This window comes from Ursus arctos, unplaced genomic scaffold (assembly GCF_023065955.2).
Source record: "Ursus arctos isolate Adak ecotype North America unplaced genomic scaffold, UrsArc2.0 scaffold_12, whole genome shotgun sequence".
NCBI lineage: Eukaryota > Metazoa > Chordata > Mammalia > Carnivora > Ursidae > Ursus > Ursus arctos.
This window is the reverse complement of record NW_026622786.1, coordinates 68,446,043-68,465,950: the sequence shown is the minus strand read 5'-3', so window position 1 is coordinate 68,465,950 and position 19,908 is coordinate 68,446,043. Positions and strand designations below refer to the sequence as shown.

Sequence of the window (19,908 nt, the reverse complement as noted above, 5' to 3'; positions counted from 1 at the left end):
CCAACCTGGAGGGAGGGTGAAGGGTGAGGGTGGAGTTTGGACGGGATTTCTAGAGTTCATTAACTGTGAGGATACACCTTGGGAAACTGTGGGTTGAAAGCTTTCTCAGTCGACAGTGATAATGGCCGGGCACATTCCCACTTGCTCTTCTCCCTGTTATTCATCAAATATTTCAGGAGCACCTACTCTGTGCCAGGCGGTGTGCTATGTGCCAGGACACAGCTGCCAGTAAAACAGACATGGATCCTGACTGCAAAAACTTCACCATCTAGGTTACCAAATGTTCAGGAGGTGTGCTTGGTTTGATTATTATCCTATTTCTCAGAGGAAAACACTTACAGGGAGGTAAAGTGATGTGGCCAGAGGAAAACCACCATTGAGAGTGCCAGCTGGGATTAGAATCAGGGGTCTCCAAACTGTCTGCCTCAGGTGCCTCTGCATCGTTCCCCACGCGTGTCCCAGTCCACCATTCAGCGATGTCCTGGGCTGACTATGCCAGCAGGCAGAGCACTGGCCTCACACTCAGGAGGCCCAGTCCAGGGCTGGCTCAGGACATATGAAGCCAGCCAATCATACACCCTTCACCTCAGTTTCTCCTTCTGTAAGAGGAGTAATTGACCCTTTCCCAAGGTCCTCCCAGAAATGCTCATTCAGTCAGTCACTCATGCACTCAGCAAATGTTTCCTGAGCTCACAGGCTGGGAGGTCAAGGTAGAAAACTAACGCTGTATAGGAAAATGTGATAAGGCTGTACTGAAAGAATGAATAGTGGGCTGGGCCCACCCAGGAAGGAGACAACTAAAAACATGAATAGGACCCTGAAGGGTGAATAGGAGTTCGCCACGTGAAGAGTGCCAGGCAGAGGGATGGGCACTAAAGACTCAATAGGAAGATCAGTAGGAGAAGGGGGGGAAGAATGAAGGGGGGGTAAACAGAAGGGGGAATGAACCTTGAGAGACTGTGGACTCTGGGTAACAAACTGAGGGCTTCAGAGGGGAAGGGGGTGGGGGATTGGGATAGGCCGGTGATGGGTATTAAGGAGGGCACATATTGCATGGTGCACTGGGTGTTATACACAAATAATGAATCATGGAACATTGCATCAAAAACTGGGGATGTACTGTATGGTGACTAACATAACATAATAAAAAATTATTATAAAAAAAGACTCATGGAGATCATATCAAATCACATCTGAGGGCGACAAGTTAGTGTCTCAGCCTCACTTTGCTCCTGATTCTCTTCCCCCAAGTCAACTCCAAGCCCATAATTCAGAGAGGAAAACAAGATGTTTTCGTGAGGAGTTCTTTGGAAGGCAGCTTTTCCTCCTGCCCTTTTCCTCACCATCTACCTTGTTATTCCTATGCCCTCCTCCTGTGGCCAACCTAGTGACAGGAGATTCCTTACACAACCCATGGGGCCACAGGTCTCTCCCTTTTTCTCTAAAATCTGGGATCTTGTTCAGACTCAGAGGTGTGTAACCACGTTACCCATGCCCCTCAAATTTCCTCCACTTCTATGATTACTTTCCTCCGCTCACTGGCCCAGGCCCAGCGCCTCTGTAGCCTGAGTCCTTTCCTTACTTGGCCCAGCACCAGCTTTGCACCTAGCACATGAGGGGCAGTTGTTGAGAGACCTTTGAAGTGGGACAGCTTGGGTTGCAATTCTGGATGTAACTCCGTGTTTGCCTCCTTGATTCCTCGGTTTCCTCTATAGAATTGGGTACATAATGCTTGGAAATAGTGAGCATTTACTGAGCACTTACTATATTCTGGACACTGAGCAAGGAATTTTATGTGGTTTCACCACAACAATCCTAAAATATAGATTATTTAAAAAAATTCTCCAAGTATCAGCATAAGGAGAATCGATCACATTTACAATTGCATCGAAAACCATAAGATACCTAGGAGTAAACCTAACCAAGGAGGTAAAAGAACTGAAGCTGAAAACTATAGAACACTTATGAAAAAAACTGAAGAACACACAAAGAAATGGAATGTAATCCCTACTAAAATACCGCCAGCATTTTTCCCACAGTGAGAACAAACAATCCCAAAATTTGTATGGAACCAGAAAGACCCCGAATAGCCAAAGTAATGTTGAAAAAGAAAAGCAAAGAGGCGGGCATCATAATCCCAGACTTCAAGCTGTATTACAAAGCTGTCATCATCAAGACAGTATGGTACTGGCACAAAAACAGATACACAGATCAACGGAACAGAATAGAGAATCCAGAAATGGACCCACAGCTATATGGTCGCTAATCTTCAACAAAGCAGGAAAGACTATCCAACGGGAAAAGACAATCTCTTCAACAGATAGGTATGAGAAAACTGGACAGTGACATGCAGAAGAATGAAACTGGACCACTTTCTTACACGGTACACAAAAAGAAACTCAAAATGGAGGAAAGACTTAAGTGTAAGACAAGAAACCATCAAAATTCTAGAAGAGAAAACAGGCAGCAACCTCTCTGACCTCAGCCACAGCAACTTCTTCCTAGACACGTCTCTAAAGGGAAGGGAAACAAAAACAAAAACCTGAAGTATTGCAACGTCATCAAGACAAAGCTTCTGTACGGCGAAGGACACAATCAACCAAACTAAAAGGCAACCGATGGAACGGGAGTAGATATTTGCAAATGTGTTATCAGATAAAAGGCTACTATCTAAATCTATTAAGAACTTATCAAACTCCACACACAAAAAGCAAAAAATCCAGTCAACAAATGGGCAGAAGACATGAGCAGGTATTTCTCCAAAGAAGACATACAAGTGGCCAACAGACACATGGAAAGATGCTCAACATCACTCACCATCAGGGAAACACAAATCAAAACCACAATGAGATACCACCTCACACCAGTCAGAATGGCTAAAATTAACGAGTCAGGAAACAACAGATCTTGGAGAGGATGTGGAGAGAGGGGAAATCTCTTGCACTGTTGGTGAGAATACAAACTAGAGCAGCCACTGTGGAAAACAGTATGGAGGTTCCTCAAAAAGTTAAAAATACAGCCACACTACAACCCAGGAATTGCACTACTAGGTATTTATCCAAGGATGCAAGCATAGTTGTTTGAAGGGGCACGTGCACCACAATGTTTATAGCAGCAATGTCCACAATAGCCAAAATACGGAAAGAGCTCAGATGTCCATCGACAGATGAATGGTTTAAGAAGAAGGGTATTATGGAGGGCACGTATTGCATGGTGCATTGGGTATTATACGCAAGTAATGAATCATGAAACTTTACATCAAAAACTAGGGGTGTACTGTATGGTGACTAAAATAATATAATAAAAAAAAGAAGTGATATATATAAATATATATAATATAATAAAAAGAAGTGATTGATATATATATGTGTGTATATAAATATATATATAGGCATATTACACATATAGTATATATGTGTGTATATATATATATGTGTGTATATAAATATATATATAGGCATATTACTCAGTCATCCAAAAGAATGAAGTCTTGCCATTTGCAAGGATGTGGATGGAACTACAGGGTATTATGCTAAGCTAAATAAATCAGTTAGTGAAAGATAAATTTAGATTTCATATGATTTCACATATGATTTCACCCATATGTGGAATTTAAGAAACAAAACAGATGAACATAGGGAACGGGAAGGAAAAAGAAAATGAAATAAAAACAGAGGGAGGCAAACCGTAAGAAACTCTAAACTACAGAGAACAAACTGAGGGTTGCTGGTGGGGAGGTGGGTGGGGGGATGGGCTAAATGGGTGATGGGCATTAATGAGGGTACTTGTTTGTTGTTGTTGTTGTTGTTGTTGTTGTTTTAAAGATTTTATTTATTTATTTGACAGAGATAGAGACAGCCAGCGAGAGAGGGAACACAAGCAGGGGGAGTGGGAGAGGAAGAAGCAGGCTCATAGCAGAGGAGCCCGATGTGGGGCTCGATCCCATAACGCCAGGATCACGCCCTGAGCCGAAGGCAGACGCTTAACCGCTGTGCCACCCAGGCGCCCCAGTTGTTGTTGTTTTTAAATATTTTATTTATTTATTTGACAGAGAGAGAGACAGCCAGCGAGAGAGGGAACACAAGCAGGGGGAGTGGGAGAGGAAGAAGCAGGCTTCCAGCGGAGCAGGGAGCCCAATGCAGGGCTCCATCCCAGAACCCTGGGATCATGCCCTGAGCCGAAGGCAGACGCTTAACGACTGAGCCACCCAGGAGCCCCAGGAGGGTACTTGTTGTGATGAGGACTGAGTGTTATAGGTAAGTGATAAATCACTAAATTTTACTCCTGAAAACAATATACACTATGTGTTAACTAACTTGAATTTAAATCAATCAATCAGTCAGTCAATCAATCAATCATAATCCCGTAGTCTCAGTGTCAAAAGTAAGGCACAAAGAGCTTAGCTGCCTGCCCAGGGTCACCCTACTGGTAAGAGGTGGAGCCAGCATCACACCCAGGCAGTGTGGCCCCAGAGACTTTCCTGTGAACCATTTGCTGAAAACCACCGTCCAGCCCACACGTGGTATCTCCCAAACTTTGCAGGGGACATTTCATGCTTGCTCCATTTGATCCAGCATTTCCGAGGAGCAGGAGTGTGTTTCAGGCATCAATCCCACATGTTGGCATACATGCCCGCCTCACTAGGTAGGGCCGTTTTTGTGAGCAAGTGTAGAGCACACCACGTGGCTAGATGCAGCAGTCATTGAATGCTCATGGAGAACTTTTTATGATGTGAGTAGAGCTTATCATAAAGTGACGAAAGCAGAATGCAGAACTGTCTGTAGAGCATGAGCTCAAGCCTTACTCCGCTGTGTTGGCATGGTCAACGTTTATTCACCAGTCAATTATCTTTCCCATTCATCTGGTATCCAGACACCGCAACCAAGGAGTCTTTGAAGGTTGTAACAGGGCAACCTGTGTCTTAGGTTTCTAAAGCATGGGACAGAGGGCTGTGCCTATTGATGATGCCCAGTGAATTCTTACTGCTTGACAAACAAATGGAGGAGGAAATCAGGATCACATTGGACCCATTAGATCACTGTCTTAAAGAGACCAGGTTCAGTTTGGGTTGCCACATTTTAAAGGGAAATGAGTATTTTTGTTCCTGGATGCTTCCTGGTTCCGTTAATGGGCCACAGGAAGGCAGAGGAGTGGCTGCAGTCAGTCCCCAAGGTGGCAGCTTGAAGTGATTACTCCTGTGGGTAGAGAACACCAGGCATTTCTGTTTCTGGGACTGATAATATTGGGTTGGATATTGATGCAATATACCATATCTTGTTGACTTTTACTCCTCTATAAAGACTGCATGGCCCAGGCAAAAGGTTTTCCATCCTGAATACTTGCTTGCTTTTCCCATCCAAGTGAAGGCACAGAACTCTCATGTTTATTCTTGGCTGGGGACCTTGTGTAGCAGGACTTTCTACCTGGAATGAGCTATAAGTGATTCTGAGGGAGTGAGGGCTCCTGACCCAGTAACCTGCCTGCTGTTGGCATGCAGTAAAGCTTCCAAAATATTGTCTCAGTACTTGCACAGGATTTCCATAGCACAGACATAACTACTGTACAATTTATTAACCTTAATTTACAGACAAGAAAACTAAGGCTCAGGGACTTAGTTGACTTTGTCAAGGTCACAAAGAAAGTAAATGTCATAGTTAGGACCATGACCTCAAATTTCTACTCCAGTTTTGCTAATGCCTGACTGCCATTTATTATGTATAATGCTTACTCTGTGTAGGCATGATGCCGATGCTTTCATATATGCTCTACCTACGTTTTTAAAGCACCCTGTCTTAGAGCACACACCACCCTCTGGATGATCTCCAACCTCATCTCAGGGCAAAGTTGACCAGGTGGCAGCTCTTGGAAGACACCACTATTTTCCTGCCCCACAGCTTTTGTGCTTGCTGTTTGCTCTACTGGGAATGCTGTCCCTTGCTCTTTGCACCACCAGCTGCTTCTCATCCTCTGGGTTTCACCTCGAATGTCCTCTCCAACCAGGGGCCATCCCCAATCTCCCTGTCTAAGCAGAGTCTCCCTGCTAGTCTCACTCATAGCACTGTCTGCTTCCTTCTTGGCCCTTACTAGCATGTGTATTTACACTCCTTAATTGTTTAGTTGAATATAATCGGTCTGCCCCGTGGAATGAAAGGGTAGGGCCAGGTCTGTTTCATGCCCTGAGAAGCCTAGACAGTGCCCTGCACATAGTAGGTCCCCAAAATGTGTGTCAAATGACATAACGGGTGCAGAAACGAGCAGATTACTGCATTGCACAGCGAGCTGGTGTTACAACTCTCATGAAAACAGCTTTAATGCCGAAAGAGAGCTCTTTCTGGGAGCAGCATAGATAGAGGGCTGATGACAGGAACCAGATGGAAGCAGGTTGGCCAGCTTGGGGTTGTTGAGCTCACCCAGGCACAGCAAGAGGATGGCTTGGACTTACAGTGGTGTCTCTGGGGCTGGAGAGGTGATTGAACCCAAAGGTGTATAGGGCTGAGACTGGCTGGGAGAAAGATGCAGGAGGAGGGAAGGATGCTCCCAGGGTCTGTCTGGGCAGCCCCCTGCCTTTGTTGATCAAGGATGTAGGGCCTGGCTGGTGACAGTGGGCTTCCGAGGGGCCTGGCATTCTGTCACATTTCCAATGCAGTAGACAGAGGGCCCAGACAACATTGTATCCTTAGCCCACCAGTTCTCCCATGCCCACCCACTCTGGCTTGGACAGGTCCTTGGCTTCCTGAACATCTATGAGCCTGACTTTCCTAAGGTTTTGTAGAATCGAGGGGGTCAGTGTTGGTGGGAGAGGGTGGGGCTTCCTAAGAGTAAAGGGCTCGGGCACCATGTGGAAAACAGTCCTGGGGACTGCAACAAAAGTTTGGAGAGCTAAGGTCCATGCCTGTCCTATTTATCCACAAGCCTCCTCTGGGAATCTCTCAGTCTGTGCATGACCTGATCAGTCATCTTTCTCTTATAGATCCCATGATCCCAAAAGTGTTTAACTTCTTCCTCCAGTGGATTGGTGAGTGGACACCTACCTTCCCTGCTCTTCCCACCCCTGACCTTTGGTGCTGGCTGACCGTGATCCTCCCCTGCCCTTTCCTTCCCTGCTGTGTCCTTGCTCAGTCAGGCATCCCATCCACTGGACAACCTGGCCCTCTAGTCCCCTTAGTTAATCTGCTCAGTACTAAGACAGGGAGAACACAAGAAAGCTACTGGGTGGACAGAAAGTGGGGCTCAGATACATCATCCTTCTGGGTCTGTCAATTTCTCTCTGGACAGGCATCTATTCTACTGGGGTTTTTTTCCCTTTTATTTTTTTAATTTTTTTATTATATTATGTTAGTCACCATACAATACATCCCTAGTTTTTGATGTAAAGTTCCATGATTCATTACTTGCGTATAACACCCAGTGCACCGTGTGATACGTGCCCTCCTTAATACCCATCACCAGCCTATCCCATTCCCCCACTCCCTCCCCTCTGAAGCCCTCAGTTTGTTTCCCAGAGTCCATAGTCTCTCATGGTTCATCACCCCTTCTGTTTACCCCCCTTTCTTCTTCCCTTTCTTCTCCTACCGATCTTCCTATTCGTATGTTCCATAAATGAGTGAAACCATATGATAATTGTCTTTCTCTGCTTGGTTTTGTTTTTCTGGTGGAACTCCGACTAATATAAATTTTGGTACCAAGAACGATTCTAAAGGAACAGAATCTTAACAAGTTTTCTGAATTGGTTCTGGGTCTCATGAATTGGTTCTCTAATAGGATTATTTGGAAAGGGACTGATGACTCTATTCCCAATGGTAAAGAGGACACTGGTAACCCAGGGCCTGGTGTTGCAATACATAAGACATCACCATTGGATGCTGCTAATCAAATAATTGCAAAAGGCAAGGCTCTGATGACCATGTGTTTGATGCCTTAAAACATGTTAGTCAAACTAAGGAGCATAAGAAGATTGACTGGATGTCAGCGTTATACTGGAGAAAGTGGGAAAAGGAAAGAATAATGTGGAGGATTCAAATTCTCAGACCAGGGGCACCTGGGTGGCTCAGTCAGGTAGGTCTCTGCCTTAGGGTCAGGTCATGATCCCTGGGTCCTGGGATTGAGCCCCGCATTGGGCTCCCTGCTCAGCGGGGAGTCTGCTTCTCCCTCTGCCCCTTCCTCCACTTGTGCATACTCTCCCTCTCTCTCTCTCTCTTTCTCTCTCTCCGTCAAATAAATAAAGTCTTTTCAAAAAAACCCAAAAACAAATTCTCAGACCAAAAAAGAAATAAATGACCTGAAAGCTTCTATGTCTGCATTGAAGATCACTCTGACCTGTAGCCACAGGCTTTATTTAGCCAGGCCTCAGATTTCTGAAACCAAACCCAGGTGTCATCCTGCCTGTGTCTGAATTATCAGCAAACTGAATTCCATATCTCGAAGGGTGTCATCTGTTACAGTGAGAACTATGAGAAATAGGAGTCTGATGATTGGAACAGGGACATATGGGAAGATCCCCATGAAGCTGGAGGCATCAAACACCTATATTCTACTGAGTCTTCTTTGCCAGTTGGGGAGTATATCCATTCCAGCTAGGCATTCCAGAACCAGAGAAATAACCTCAGGAGAGGTTTGGGTATACAGCACCAGCTAGGTGGCAATAACTTGCAGCATTGAAGGAAGGCCCTCCAGGAGGCTGTATAAGCTTTTCATCAATGTCCAATACATGGTGCGGTTTCTCGCATAGCCAGGATTCACCCATCCAGGACTCTAGGGATGGAAAGGGGAGCAGCACCACTCATTACTAACCCTAGTGTTCTGATTAGCAACATTTGGAGTACTTATCACTGCAACCTTATGCTCTGCTGTCCTAGTGGTCTTACTTCCAAAAGTAGGAGTGCCTCCACCAGGAGACACAGGAATGACTATGTGAAGATACCTCCTGGCCACTCTGGGCTCCTCATGGGTCTAACTCAGAAGCAGTTACTGTACTGGGTCGATCCTGATTTCCAAGGGGGAAATTGGCAGTTTCCTTACCAATGAAGGTGAGAAAAGATATGCTCGGAATGGAGGAAATACATGGGGCATCTCGTAGGACTACCCTGCCTTGTCATTAGAGTAAATGGAGAAATGCCACAGCCCAATTCAGGCAAGATTAGTAATGGCCCAGATCCTTCAAGAGTGAAGGTTTGGGTCATGGCACCAGGCAAAAACCCACAACTGGCTGAGGTGCTTTCAGAGGGCAAAGAAAATATGGAATGGGTGGTGGAAGAAGGGGGTTATAAATGCTAAGGATGGCTATGTCACAGGTTATAGAAATAAGGAATGTAATTATTTCTAGCATTTTCCTTATTTGTTTTGAATATGATTATGCACGTGTGCACATGTGTGTCAGATTTTTTCTTCTTTTTCTTATATCCTGCACAGAAACCATAATGTGTGATACTAATAGTTAACTCTGTACCACAGCATTTAAGTCAAAGGATTTCAGGGAGGAGAGAGAATACCCTCCAAAGATTTTGCTTTGTTGTTGGGGAAAAGGATCAACACACTTTCAATCTTAAGAAGGTTAGTTGGTAGAAGTGTGACTTTATTACACGTAACTTGCAGATTAAGTATGGTTTAAGGGAATGTGTGAATGCCAAGAGGACGAAAGGAGGACTGTGATGTCTTGCTTTATGTGTCAACTTAGATTGGCTGGACTCCCGATGGTTCAATTAAACAAAAGTCTAGATGTTGCACTAAAAATTTTATGGATATGGTTAACATCTGTAATCAATCGCATTTAAGAAAAAGATGTTTCCTTGATGAACGGGGAGGCCTAATCCCCTCGTTGAATAGCCTTAAGAGCAGACTTTTAGAAGATGGAAAGATGCAGGAGAAGAGATTCTCCCTTAGAGCTTCTGTAACAACTTGGTTGCAACCCAGTTATACCCATTTAGGATTTCTGATCTCTTAAACTATAGGATCACCAATTGTGCTCTTTTAAGGAACTAAGTTTGTGTAATTTGGTAAAGCAGCAAGAGAAAACATTACAGGAACACACAAGCAGGCAGGAAGAACAACAACAGGGAGAGGGCAGACAGCCTGGGGACAGGCAGCTGATCATGATTTACATGGAGAGTCAGAGCTACAGCCAGGTGGGAGAAAGGAAACAGGCAAACATGTAGGAATCATGGCAAAGGGTGAGACAGAGAAGGGAAGACAGTCTGATGCACAAGAGGAGAGTAGGGAGGCTGGCAGGTGGGCAGAGTGAAAGCAGGAAGTGGGCAGAAGACAGCAGATAGGAGAGACTGACAGGAAGACAGGATGGCAGGCAGGAGGCCCTCAGGGCTCATCCTTGTCCCCACAAGGGTTAGAGGAGCTTCCTGAGGTGCAGGTGGATCCCATTCTTGGACTTCAACACGATTCTTGGAAAGGGAACGGGGACCCTGAAAGGATCCGGAGCCAGCTCAAAGCGGAGCAGGGTCAGGGCCACCGCCACCTTCATCTCGTTCATGGCAAACTGCTTCCCGATGCAGTTCCTGGGTCAGGGAGGGAAAAGGATATGAGGAGGAGCCTCAAACCCCCTGCCAGGATCAGCACATTCAGGGTTTTCTGCATGGGCCCAGCCCAGATCCCCTTTCCCCAGGACACACACACATCTCTAGCCTACCTAACCTTGCTTGTTTCACGCTCTCCCCTTGACCCTTGACAAAGCCTACACTCTTCCAGGATTGCGTCCTACTCCTACCTCTGTTCTCAGTAGGCCTGAAACCCTGTTAGAAGAAGGTCAGCACCTGGAGCCTTGGGGCCAAGTCAAGAGATCACTAAAACAGTTAATTATTAAGTTGTTTGTTCTCTGCACAAGCCTTTTCTGGTTTCACAATGTGGAGACCAGGACAGGGCACCGTAGGGGATAGGACGGGCCACACTTCAGGCCCTAACCATCTGGGGCACACAGGGATCCAGATCCTCAGAGAAAGGACAAGGCAGAGTTGGGTAAGGAAGTCAGAATGGCAACAGGGAAGCTTTCTGCAGGGGCAGAGCCTTAGTGACGCTCAGTCTGCTGTGCCATCTGCCTCCAGACTGCCAGTCTGGGTCCAGACTCCTGCCTCCCCCTCGGCCCCTCAGCCAACCAGCTGCTGGAGCCATCCAATTCTACTACAGAAATGTCCCTGCCTGCCATCCCTCAACCTCCTCACCTGGGCTTTTCTGTCTTCTGCCTCCACTCCCTCCCTGAATTCCCAGCCCAGCTCAGAGCCTCCCATGCCCTCCATCACAGGTCTGACATGTCCACACGCCTCAGCTGGCATCAAAGTCCTCTCTGGCTTGTTGGCTCACTCACCTGTCACCTGTTCAGCTCCTCCTCCCAGCTCAGCTCCTGCTGAGGAGGTCCCAGAGAATGCCCACCCTCCCCCTCTGCTTGCCACATGCTCAAGGCTAAGGCAATGCCAGGCTGCCCTCCCACTTGTCCCTGCTGGCTGTGCCTCTTCATTCCTGGACCCTGACATCACCATAATATTTTACTCAAGGACATATCACTTTCCAGAACAGGAAAGTGCCAGGAACATGGAGCTTCCTACAGTGGGGTCAATTAGTGAAGGAGAGAAAGAAAGAAAGAAAGAAAGAAAGAAAGAAAGAAAGAAAGAAAGAAAGAAAGAAAGAAAGAAAGAGAAAGGAAGGAAGAAAGATAGATGTGTCTTTTGAGTGGAGGCATTTATTTCTTGACTGTGAACTCCTGGAGGCAAGGGCAGTATGCCATCTCATAGCAGAGGACTTGGCACACAGAGACAGGCTTAATGGGCAGTCTTATAATTGAACATGTTTATTGAACTGAAAAAAAAAACAACCCTGAATGGAATAAAATATGCATGACCATTAGTTCTGAGCTAGGAATTGAACTGTCTACCCCTCTCCTGTCTCAACTGGCAGCCATAGGACTTGCACCAATATCTAGGAGAAAGGACTCAATCCCAGGGAGAAATAAATCCTGAAGCCAGCATCTGGAAGAATAATTTGCTTAAGGATGTTGTGTGAAAGTGGATTCAAACTTAGTTTGTGAAGGATTGACAGATTTCTGTATTTGGAAAAAAAACCATTTTTCAAGTAACTACTTACAAAGTTTACTGCGGTTACTATTTATAGGACACTTTGAGCAGCACTGGAGGATTTCAGAGCAGCCACTCTGGAGAAAAGTCATCCCACTGAACAGCCACTTCAAGTGTGCTTTACATTTTACAGACCAGGTAACGTTCAAATGCCATGTGTCATATACAGAATAGTGCGTTTTCTCTCAAAAGCAATTTAATGTCTTCATTTTTATATATTTGCCCATTTGGATGATTGGACTCTAAGTGTAATATTAAGGCATGTGGAGCCCAGATCATATGTGATGATTGGAGAACTGGGAATTTGTCAAGTGTACATAACCATTACCATGGAGTCAAAAATTCTTTTGGATAGATGAAAATATAGTGGCAACACAGATTAGTCAAGTACTTTATGAAGCCCTTAAGAGACTGTCGGAAACCTTCCTGTGTATGGCTTAAATATTTGACACATGCAGGTGGCTGAGGATGGAAACACCTGCATTGCAGTCAATGGTGCAATGTGGGGGCAGAATGGGGAGTTGAGTAGTACAGGCTGGTTGAGAATGTGTGCAAAAGAAATCTTTTGATTCCGGGGCGCCTGGGTAGCGCAGTCGTTAAAGCGTCTGCCTTCGGCTCAGGGCGTGATCCCGGCGTGCCGGGATCGAGTCCCACATCGGGCTCCTCCGCTATGAGCCTGTTTCTTACTTTCCCACTCCCCCTGCTGTGTTCCCTCTCTCACTGGCTGTCTCTCTGTCACATAAATAAATAAAATCTTTAAAAAAAAAAAAAAGAAAGAAAGAAATCTTTTGATTCCATCCTGACTTTGACATCAACAACTCTTGAAAATTACATGTGAGAAAATCTAATTCTGTGAAGTCATACTCATAAAGTGAAGAAATCACAAGAATACCCTGAGCTTTTGAGCACCCACTGACACTGAATTGTGGCTGGAGACTGGGTAAGAGCAATGGGTCAACGTCTCCATGGCATGCCGTGATTACCAACTTTCTTTGTCAGAGACACACATCTCTCTCCCAGCAAACCAACATGCCAGGGCATATTTTCAGACCCCACAGAAATGTAGGAAACCACAAACATCAGGTATGTACCCAGGAAACAGCCCCCCCCCCCCCCCGTCCTGGTACAAGTGCCTCACCTTGGTCCTCCTGAGAAGGGCAGGAAAGCATGGCTGTGTCGTGAGGAATCTGGTGCAAACCGAGAAGGGTCAAACACCTGCAGAGGGAGCACCAGGGCCAATACAGGTGTGGTCAAGCCCCTCCTTCCAATCATCCAAGGGACAGCACACCCAAAGGTGGGAGAGGAGGAGAGGTTGGTCTGGAGAGGTCATCCCACCCGCTCCTCCCAAAGCTATCATACCTCTGGGTTTGGCCACACCTTTGGGTTGTGGTGAAGGGCATAAAAGGAGGGTGACACTAAGAATCCTGTGGGACAGAAGAGAGAAGACTGATCACACATGCCTGTGGGGCCCAGGTGCACCCACGCGCCACTTGGAAGCCACTACGAGAGCCACTTCTCATCACTGTGAATAGAATGATAGAGTTGACGGAGGTGTGGGACAGACATGGCACAGAACGTGTGCTCCTGTGTACAGATTAGTTGATTAACCATGACCAGGCTGAGAAGCAGGAAAGAACTCAACTCAAGCGACAACTCACATTTATCAAGTACCATCCATGAGCCCTTGGGGAATATGCATGAACTCCTCCATCTTCACAACATGTGAGGCTCACATCTCCATTGTTTCCATGAGGCACTTGAGCCTTGGGGAGGCTGAGCAACGTGCCTATGACCACCCAGGTAGGATGTGGCAGGGCTGGGATTCAGAGCAGAGAGGAGCCAAAAGGTGGCTGCCAGCCATGGCAGGGATCTCAGATCTGGTCATCAGCTACTCTGCCATCAACCTGAGGGCTCCCTGGAGACTGGATCATCTAAGCCATGGCAGTGAATTCTCTAACCTCTCTCGTTAGCCTAGACCTTATAAGGAAAGACCACATCTCTCCCTGCCCCATCTGATTGTCTCTCAAGCATTCATATCTCAGGAAATTAGAATATTAGGGTAAAACCCAAAGTCACATTCAGAGGCTGTCATGTGTTTATCCCTTGAGCTTTTGCTGGATTTAAGCTCTGTGCGAAGCACATCATAGACCTCATCTGAACAACAAAAGAAATACTGATTTTCTTGAGGGGAGAAATGAGTCTCAGACATACACAAACTGCCCCAGAACATGAGGATTTCTGGCCTCCCACGCATTCCTGCAGAGTGCCTATGGAGTGAGAGTGGCAAAGTTCACACCTTTGGGTAAGGAGCGTCCATCAGGGAAGGTGATGGGCTTGCTGAGCTCTCTGCCAACAGCTGGAACTGGTGGATAGAGTCGCAGTGCCTCCTTGATGCACATGGTGGTGTAGGGCATCTGGTCCAGGTGGTCCCTAAAACAAAGCTATCCTGAAGGGCCGGCAAGGCCCTGGTAATCAGGGAATTCTCTAGTTGAGGGGGCAGGGCCCTCCCATCTCATGAGAACTCACCAGGTGATGGAGGTGCCATCCCCCAGGAGGCTCTGGACCTCCTCCCGGCACCTTTGCTGATGCTCAGGGTGTGTGGCCAGAGCATAGAGGATCCAGGACATGCCACTGGCTGTGGTGTCATGGCCCTCAAACATGAAGGTGTCCACTTCCGCACGGAGGTCCTTGTCAGAGAAGCTGTTCCCGTTCTCCCTCTGGGAAGACACGGAGAGAGGGCAGGGTTTGAGCTTGCCCTCTCTTCCACACTTGTGGGCAATGCCTCAGGCCTCCCACACTCACTTGGGCAAAGAGGAGGATGTCCAGGAAGTCCAAGTGCCTCTTGCTCCTGACCTTGTCCAGCTCTCCCTCCTCCTGCAGCTGAGCCTTCCTCATCTTGATCACTCGGTCTGTCCAGTACAGCATTCCCAGGCAGAGCTGAGAGCTCTGGGTGCCCAGACACAGCCACCCACAGTAGCCCACTTGCTCCCTGTGCCCCAGGCAGGGTGCCAGGTGGATCAGGAGGAGTGTGGGAACAGGTGTGCTTGTTGGGGTGAGGGTCTAGTGCCAGGTGCTAGCAGGTCCTCACTCCCCTCAACAGCACAGCCCAAGGAGACTCTGCTTGATTGCTGCTGGCAGGGGCTCTCATTCAGCCCTCACCCATGTGGTACACATGTAGTTTCTTACCTAGCACCTGGCACCCTAAGACCTGCACCAGGAAGTACCCGAGATGGGTGTGTCCCAAGTCCTGGAGGGACAGGACCTGCCTGAAGGGTTAGGGCCGATCCCTTTGGGATGTTCCTGATGAAGGAGGGGAGCTGCCCAGAGAGCAGAGTCCAACCTGTGTGTTGATGGGCAAGCTGGCAGGCCCGGTGGTTCAAGCGGCCTTCAGGGGTCAGCCTGTAGATGATGTCTTTCTGGTAGAAAACATTCCTCATCCGGGAAAACACCAGGTTGTTCAGGTCCCGAGTGGCCTGAAGGTAGGACTGGGAGTTCCTGAAGGGGGAGGATGCAGAAGGGACTGGATGGAGGGAGATATCCGACCTGGAGTGGAGTGGGTCTATGGGTGGAGGGTTCCTCAATCAATGTGACAGACAACACCAGGCATTTGTCATGTCATTCTTACTTCCTTGAGACCCCTAGCCCTTTATGAGGGACATGGGCAGCCAGCATCTCCCTGAGGCTGGGATCAGGTATCTGTCTAATGAAGGTTGGGTGTGGGCTGAATTTGGCTGTGGCCTAGGGCTCTCTGCAGAATGTGGCTCTTTGGGCTGGTAAACATCCAAGCTGCCCTAATTGCCTCTCGGATAAGTCCGCACTAGTCGGTAGAAACAGGACCCTGCTGCAGCTGAGGATTTCACTGACCTGTCTGCCTGGTGGTTGCCCTGGTAGCTGAAGGCACACTTCATAATGGTGTCCAACGTCATCAAGGAGATATGTCCAAAGATCTCCAGAGATGAGTTCTGGCTGAGGAGCTCTTCCCATTTGTCCTGTGGTAGAGGGACACATTACATCGGTCTTTCTCTACTCCTCCAGAAGGCCCATGCTGACAAGGCTAGACTCTCTCTCTGCCGCTTCCAAATATTCTGATGAGATGCCCTCACTCTCTAAAGCAGTTGTGTTTCATCAGTTTAGGACCATATAGCCAAATGTTTGTAATATGGTGAGTGTTGTCTCAGTATATACTCTGATAACGTTATTATTTAATTGTTATTTAACTAACCATGATCTCTTAGAGTGTGACTGAGGAATAAATGTGGTGATAACCACCTTTTAGCAGACCAGAAAACATTGTGTGTCAGGGGATTAAGGGGCTCTTTTCTGTCCTCGGGTTGATCTACACATGAGAAACGGGTGAAGTCCCAATTTAGGGAGCAAGAGTCAAGGCAAAGGAAAGGTCAAGGGGCCAGTACTGGGGTTTCTAAAGAAGGGATATCAGGTACTTTCAGCTCCTCTTGTTCAACAAATGTCAGCTGACACAGTGAGTGAGAAATAGGGTCATGCTCAGAGGTGATGCTATGGAAGGACCCCGCCCTGGAGGTGGAGACCTGGTCTCCATTTCACTCCATGGAGTGGCTAAAATCCAACAGAAGCCTTCAGCCCCAGGCCAGAGCCCACCTGAGTGACATCCTGGGATGTACACCCTGCCACTGAAGCTGCTACAGACCAGGCCAGCCAGGGGCACTTTGTCCTATTGTCCAGGGGCATTGACTACTCTCCCTGTCCAAGCCAAAAACATAGACGTGGGAGGAGAAAGGACCCTTTATCCACCATGACTGTGTCTTCTGTGGGCAATGAGCAAAGAATGGATGAAAGCAGGTGCCTGGGTGCTTTCGTGTTCCATCCATCTTCAGGGAGCCCTGTCTCATAGTATGGTATAAGTGGGTGATTCCAGGGGCCGTGTCTAATGGATGTCTGAGGGACACAGCTGTCTGAGTGTGGACTTTGTGAATTGTGCTGTGGGTGTGAGTGTGCAGGTGAGCAGGGCTTGAACTTACCAGCATCACTTGGACAGAGTCAGCCATGAGCCCCACGTAGGGTTTCAAGATGTCATAGTGGAAGGCTGGGGTCAGCATCCGCCGGTGTTGGAACCATGTTTGCCCATTCAACAGGAGCAAACCATACCCTGGACCACAATGGGTGTGTGGGGGGGGAAGGAACCTTCCAAGAGTTATATGGGGACAACTGGGGAAGAACCCAGGGTGTCAGAAGAAGGGCATCCTGGGCAAGGCAGGAAAGGGCAGTGTATGTCAGGAAGGGGACTTCTGAATGCCTGTTGCACAGCTGTGAGATTGAGGTTGAAACAGAGCAGGGTTGGGTAAATGGAGGACTTCACTGAAAAGTTAGTCTGAGATCATTACCGAGGACTGAGATGTGATGACGGAGAAGGTGAGGGGCAGGAGGGCTCCCTACCATTAAGAAAGTGTGAGGTTTTTATCTGAGGAAGAGAGAGGAGGCTCGATTTAGAGCTGAGTGGACTGACCATGGTCCTGGTCACCTCTTATTTAATCTGGGCCAAATGGATATTTGTTGGCAAGCCTAAGCAGAAGGTGGACCGAAGTCCTAGTTAAATATACTTACCTATCCAGGGAGCCATGAATCTGTAGGAACCCTCAGACTTTGGGTCTGAAAGTAAGAAGGGCCTTACAGGTTAACTGGAGGCGACCAACGAAGGCAGGCTGCCCCCCAGAGGTAGCTGTGGTGCAGACCATTGTCTCTCACCCCTTCCTGATGATTGTCAGCTGGCAGTTTGTGTCAAGCCACCTTCCACTCCCTTCCAACCTGGTCTCTGTTTCTTTCCGGATAGACACTGTAGGCTCGGGGAGGCAGATGCCAAGTCCCACAGCAGAGCCCCACTGGATCGGGTAAGTAGATCCATAAGAAACAAAGGCTCTGTTTTAGTGCCAATGAAAAGACTGAATCTCTGGTGTTTTTATAAATTGTGGTGGCTCAGGCATCCCATTACCCAGCACAGACAACACTTAGAAGTGCCTAATCAAAGTCATCTTGTATAGGAAACTGTCTTCCAGACCAGGAATCCTCTCAATTTGGTTTAGAAGGGAAGGAAAGAAGACAGGCAGCAGAGAAGGAAGAGGAGAAGAACAGAAAAAAAGAAAACGAAGAAGAAGAAGAAGAGCAGAACACAACAGAAAAGAAATAAAAGAAATAAAGCAGCCCAACAGGGCTGTTTCAACATTCAGTTTAGATAACAATCTGGCCTTCTGCTGGCTTGTGGACTGGGAGGGTGGTAGGTAGAGGGTCAGGGATCAATGGCTGAGCCTCCAGTGTCTTGTGCTACTTCACAGATCCCTGGGCATGTATCCAAGAGGGAAGAGCTGCTTGAACAAGTATGAGGGTGTCCTCTCACCAGACCGCCCCAGGATCAGTTTCATGTAGTCAGGGTCATAGATCATGAGCTCCACCTCTGTGCCCCATAGCCAACGAGGACAGGCACATGGGAAATTCTCTACCCATTTCAGTAGCAGTTGCAGTTCCTCTTCTTTTTGCAACTGTCACCAAAAGAAAGAGAAAACAATAAGCCCTTTCTTCTGGTTCCAGGGCTACGGCTGGGGTAAGGGCAGGATGGGCATAGGGAGAGAGATCTGGATGTATCAGCACAACTAAGTGTTCAGAGCTGTTTCTTATGACCTTGGCTCTGATCCAGACTTTCCTGGTTGTCCAAGGTTTGTCCTAGGCCAGGTTCTGTCCCATTGTCGAGTCGAGTTAGTGGCCGTCACAACCAACAGCCTACAGAAGGTTGTCAGGAATTAACTCCATGGTGTAAAAAAGTACTGGAAGTCATTAGTACAACATTTGCATGAAACACGTATGACAACTTTTATCACATGGTAAGCAATTTTGCCATATAATTTTATTTGGGGCATTAAATGGATTATATTTTTTAATTTAAGTTTGCATATTAATTTTATTTTCCTGACAGACAGATTAAGAGGCCATGACAGTAGAGGATAATTAAAGTGTGATGGAGGGAAGCCCAAGTTTCTGGGGAAGATTCAGGTACTCCGAATTGACCATTAGAATCCCTTCCTCATGCATTTGCTCATTCATCAAATCATCACTTACCACAACGATATTGGGTTACGTGGGTCATTGGACTACAACTGCCCAGTTGACTCCGACCACTTGTTGAATTCATAAACCCTTGATGAGCCCGTCTACATGTGGGCTTTCCCTTTGCCCTGGGCAGCCCTCATACCCAGCCAGTGCTGGCACCCAGGTAGTGTCGGTTGGGTGGTTGCTGCCTTCCCCAGCCCACTCTTCCCTTCCACTCCCCAGTGCAGCCCCTTCTTACCTCCTGCTTGTGTCCAAAGAGCCAGTGGGAGGGAGGGGATGGGAACTCCTGGACTGCTTTGAGCAGCCTCTGCCTGCGCAGGTAGAGCTGTGCTGCCTTGAGCAGCAGCAGAGCCAGCCCTAGCAGGGAGGCCACTTGCAGGAGCCCAGAGACACTGCCCAGGGGTCCGGTGATACTCAGCACAGAGACACTCATGGTGAAGGGGCTGCAGGATCGCTGACTCTTCGTGACTGTCCCTGACTGTTGCTGACCTCCCCTGAACATCCCAGCCCAGTCAGTCAGGGGAGGATTGTCCTGCCAACCTGGAGGGAGGGTGAAGGGTGAGGGTGGAGTTTGGACGGGATTTCTAGAGTTCATTAACTGTGAGGATCCACCTTGGGAAACTGTGGGTTGAAAGCTTTCTCAGTCAACAGTGATAATGGCCGGGCACATTCCCACTTGCTCTTCTCCCTGTTATTCATCAAATATTTCAGGAGCACCTACTCTGTGCCAGGCGGTGTGCTATGTGCCAGGACACAGCTGCCA

General features: G+C 47.5%; 1 protein-coding gene and 1 long non-coding RNA gene across 3 annotated transcripts; one reads left to right on the top strand and one right to left on the bottom strand.

The window, feature by feature from the left end:
- The first annotated feature begins 4,060 nt into the window (after window positions 1-4,060).
- LOC130543471 (uncharacterized) lies at window positions 4,061-18,952 on the top strand. 2 transcript variants are annotated; one of them, XR_008958841.1, is made up of 5 exons: window positions 4,061-4,256; window positions 6,971-7,015; window positions 9,409-9,549; window positions 12,109-12,209; window positions 17,878-18,952. It is a non-coding gene; the product is annotated as an uncharacterized LOC130543471 (long non-coding RNA). The 2 variants fall into 2 exon arrangements; XR_008958840.1 differs by lacking the exon at window positions 17,878-18,952 and having other exon boundaries at window positions 12,109-12,803.
- Window positions 9,551-19,664, bottom strand: LOC130543470 (cytochrome P450 4A6-like). The gene is made up of 12 exons (XM_057310667.1): window positions 19,384-19,664; window positions 18,439-18,580; window positions 17,652-17,696; window positions 17,069-17,196; window positions 15,936-16,060; window positions 15,412-15,566; window positions 14,874-14,980; window positions 14,598-14,788; window positions 14,368-14,501; window positions 13,431-13,495; window positions 13,210-13,286; window positions 9,551-10,505 (listed from the first exon to the last, which is right to left on the bottom strand). The coding sequence occupies exons 1-12, from the start codon at window positions 19,645-19,647 to the stop codon at window positions 10,337-10,339; spliced, it is 1,602 nt and encodes a 533-aa protein (XP_057166650.1). The 5' UTR covers window positions 19,648-19,664; the 3' UTR covers window positions 9,551-10,336.
- Window positions 19,665-19,908: the final 244 nt, after the last annotated feature.

Excerpts from the sequence above, each read along its gene's own strand:
- LOC130543470 (XM_057310667.1), bottom strand. The coding sequence starts at position 19,647 with ATGTTCAGGGGAGGTCAGCAACAGTCAGGGACAGTCACGAAGAGTCAG. Across the intron at positions 18,581-19,383 it reads TCTTTGGACACAAGCAGGAG|TTGCAAAAAGAAGAGGAACT; the intron begins GTAAGAAGGGGC and ends TTTTGGTGACAG. Across the intron at positions 10,506-13,209 it reads CCCTTCTCAGGAGGACCAAG|GAACTGCATCGGGAAGCAGT; the intron begins GTGAGGCACTTG and ends TCCCTGACCCAG.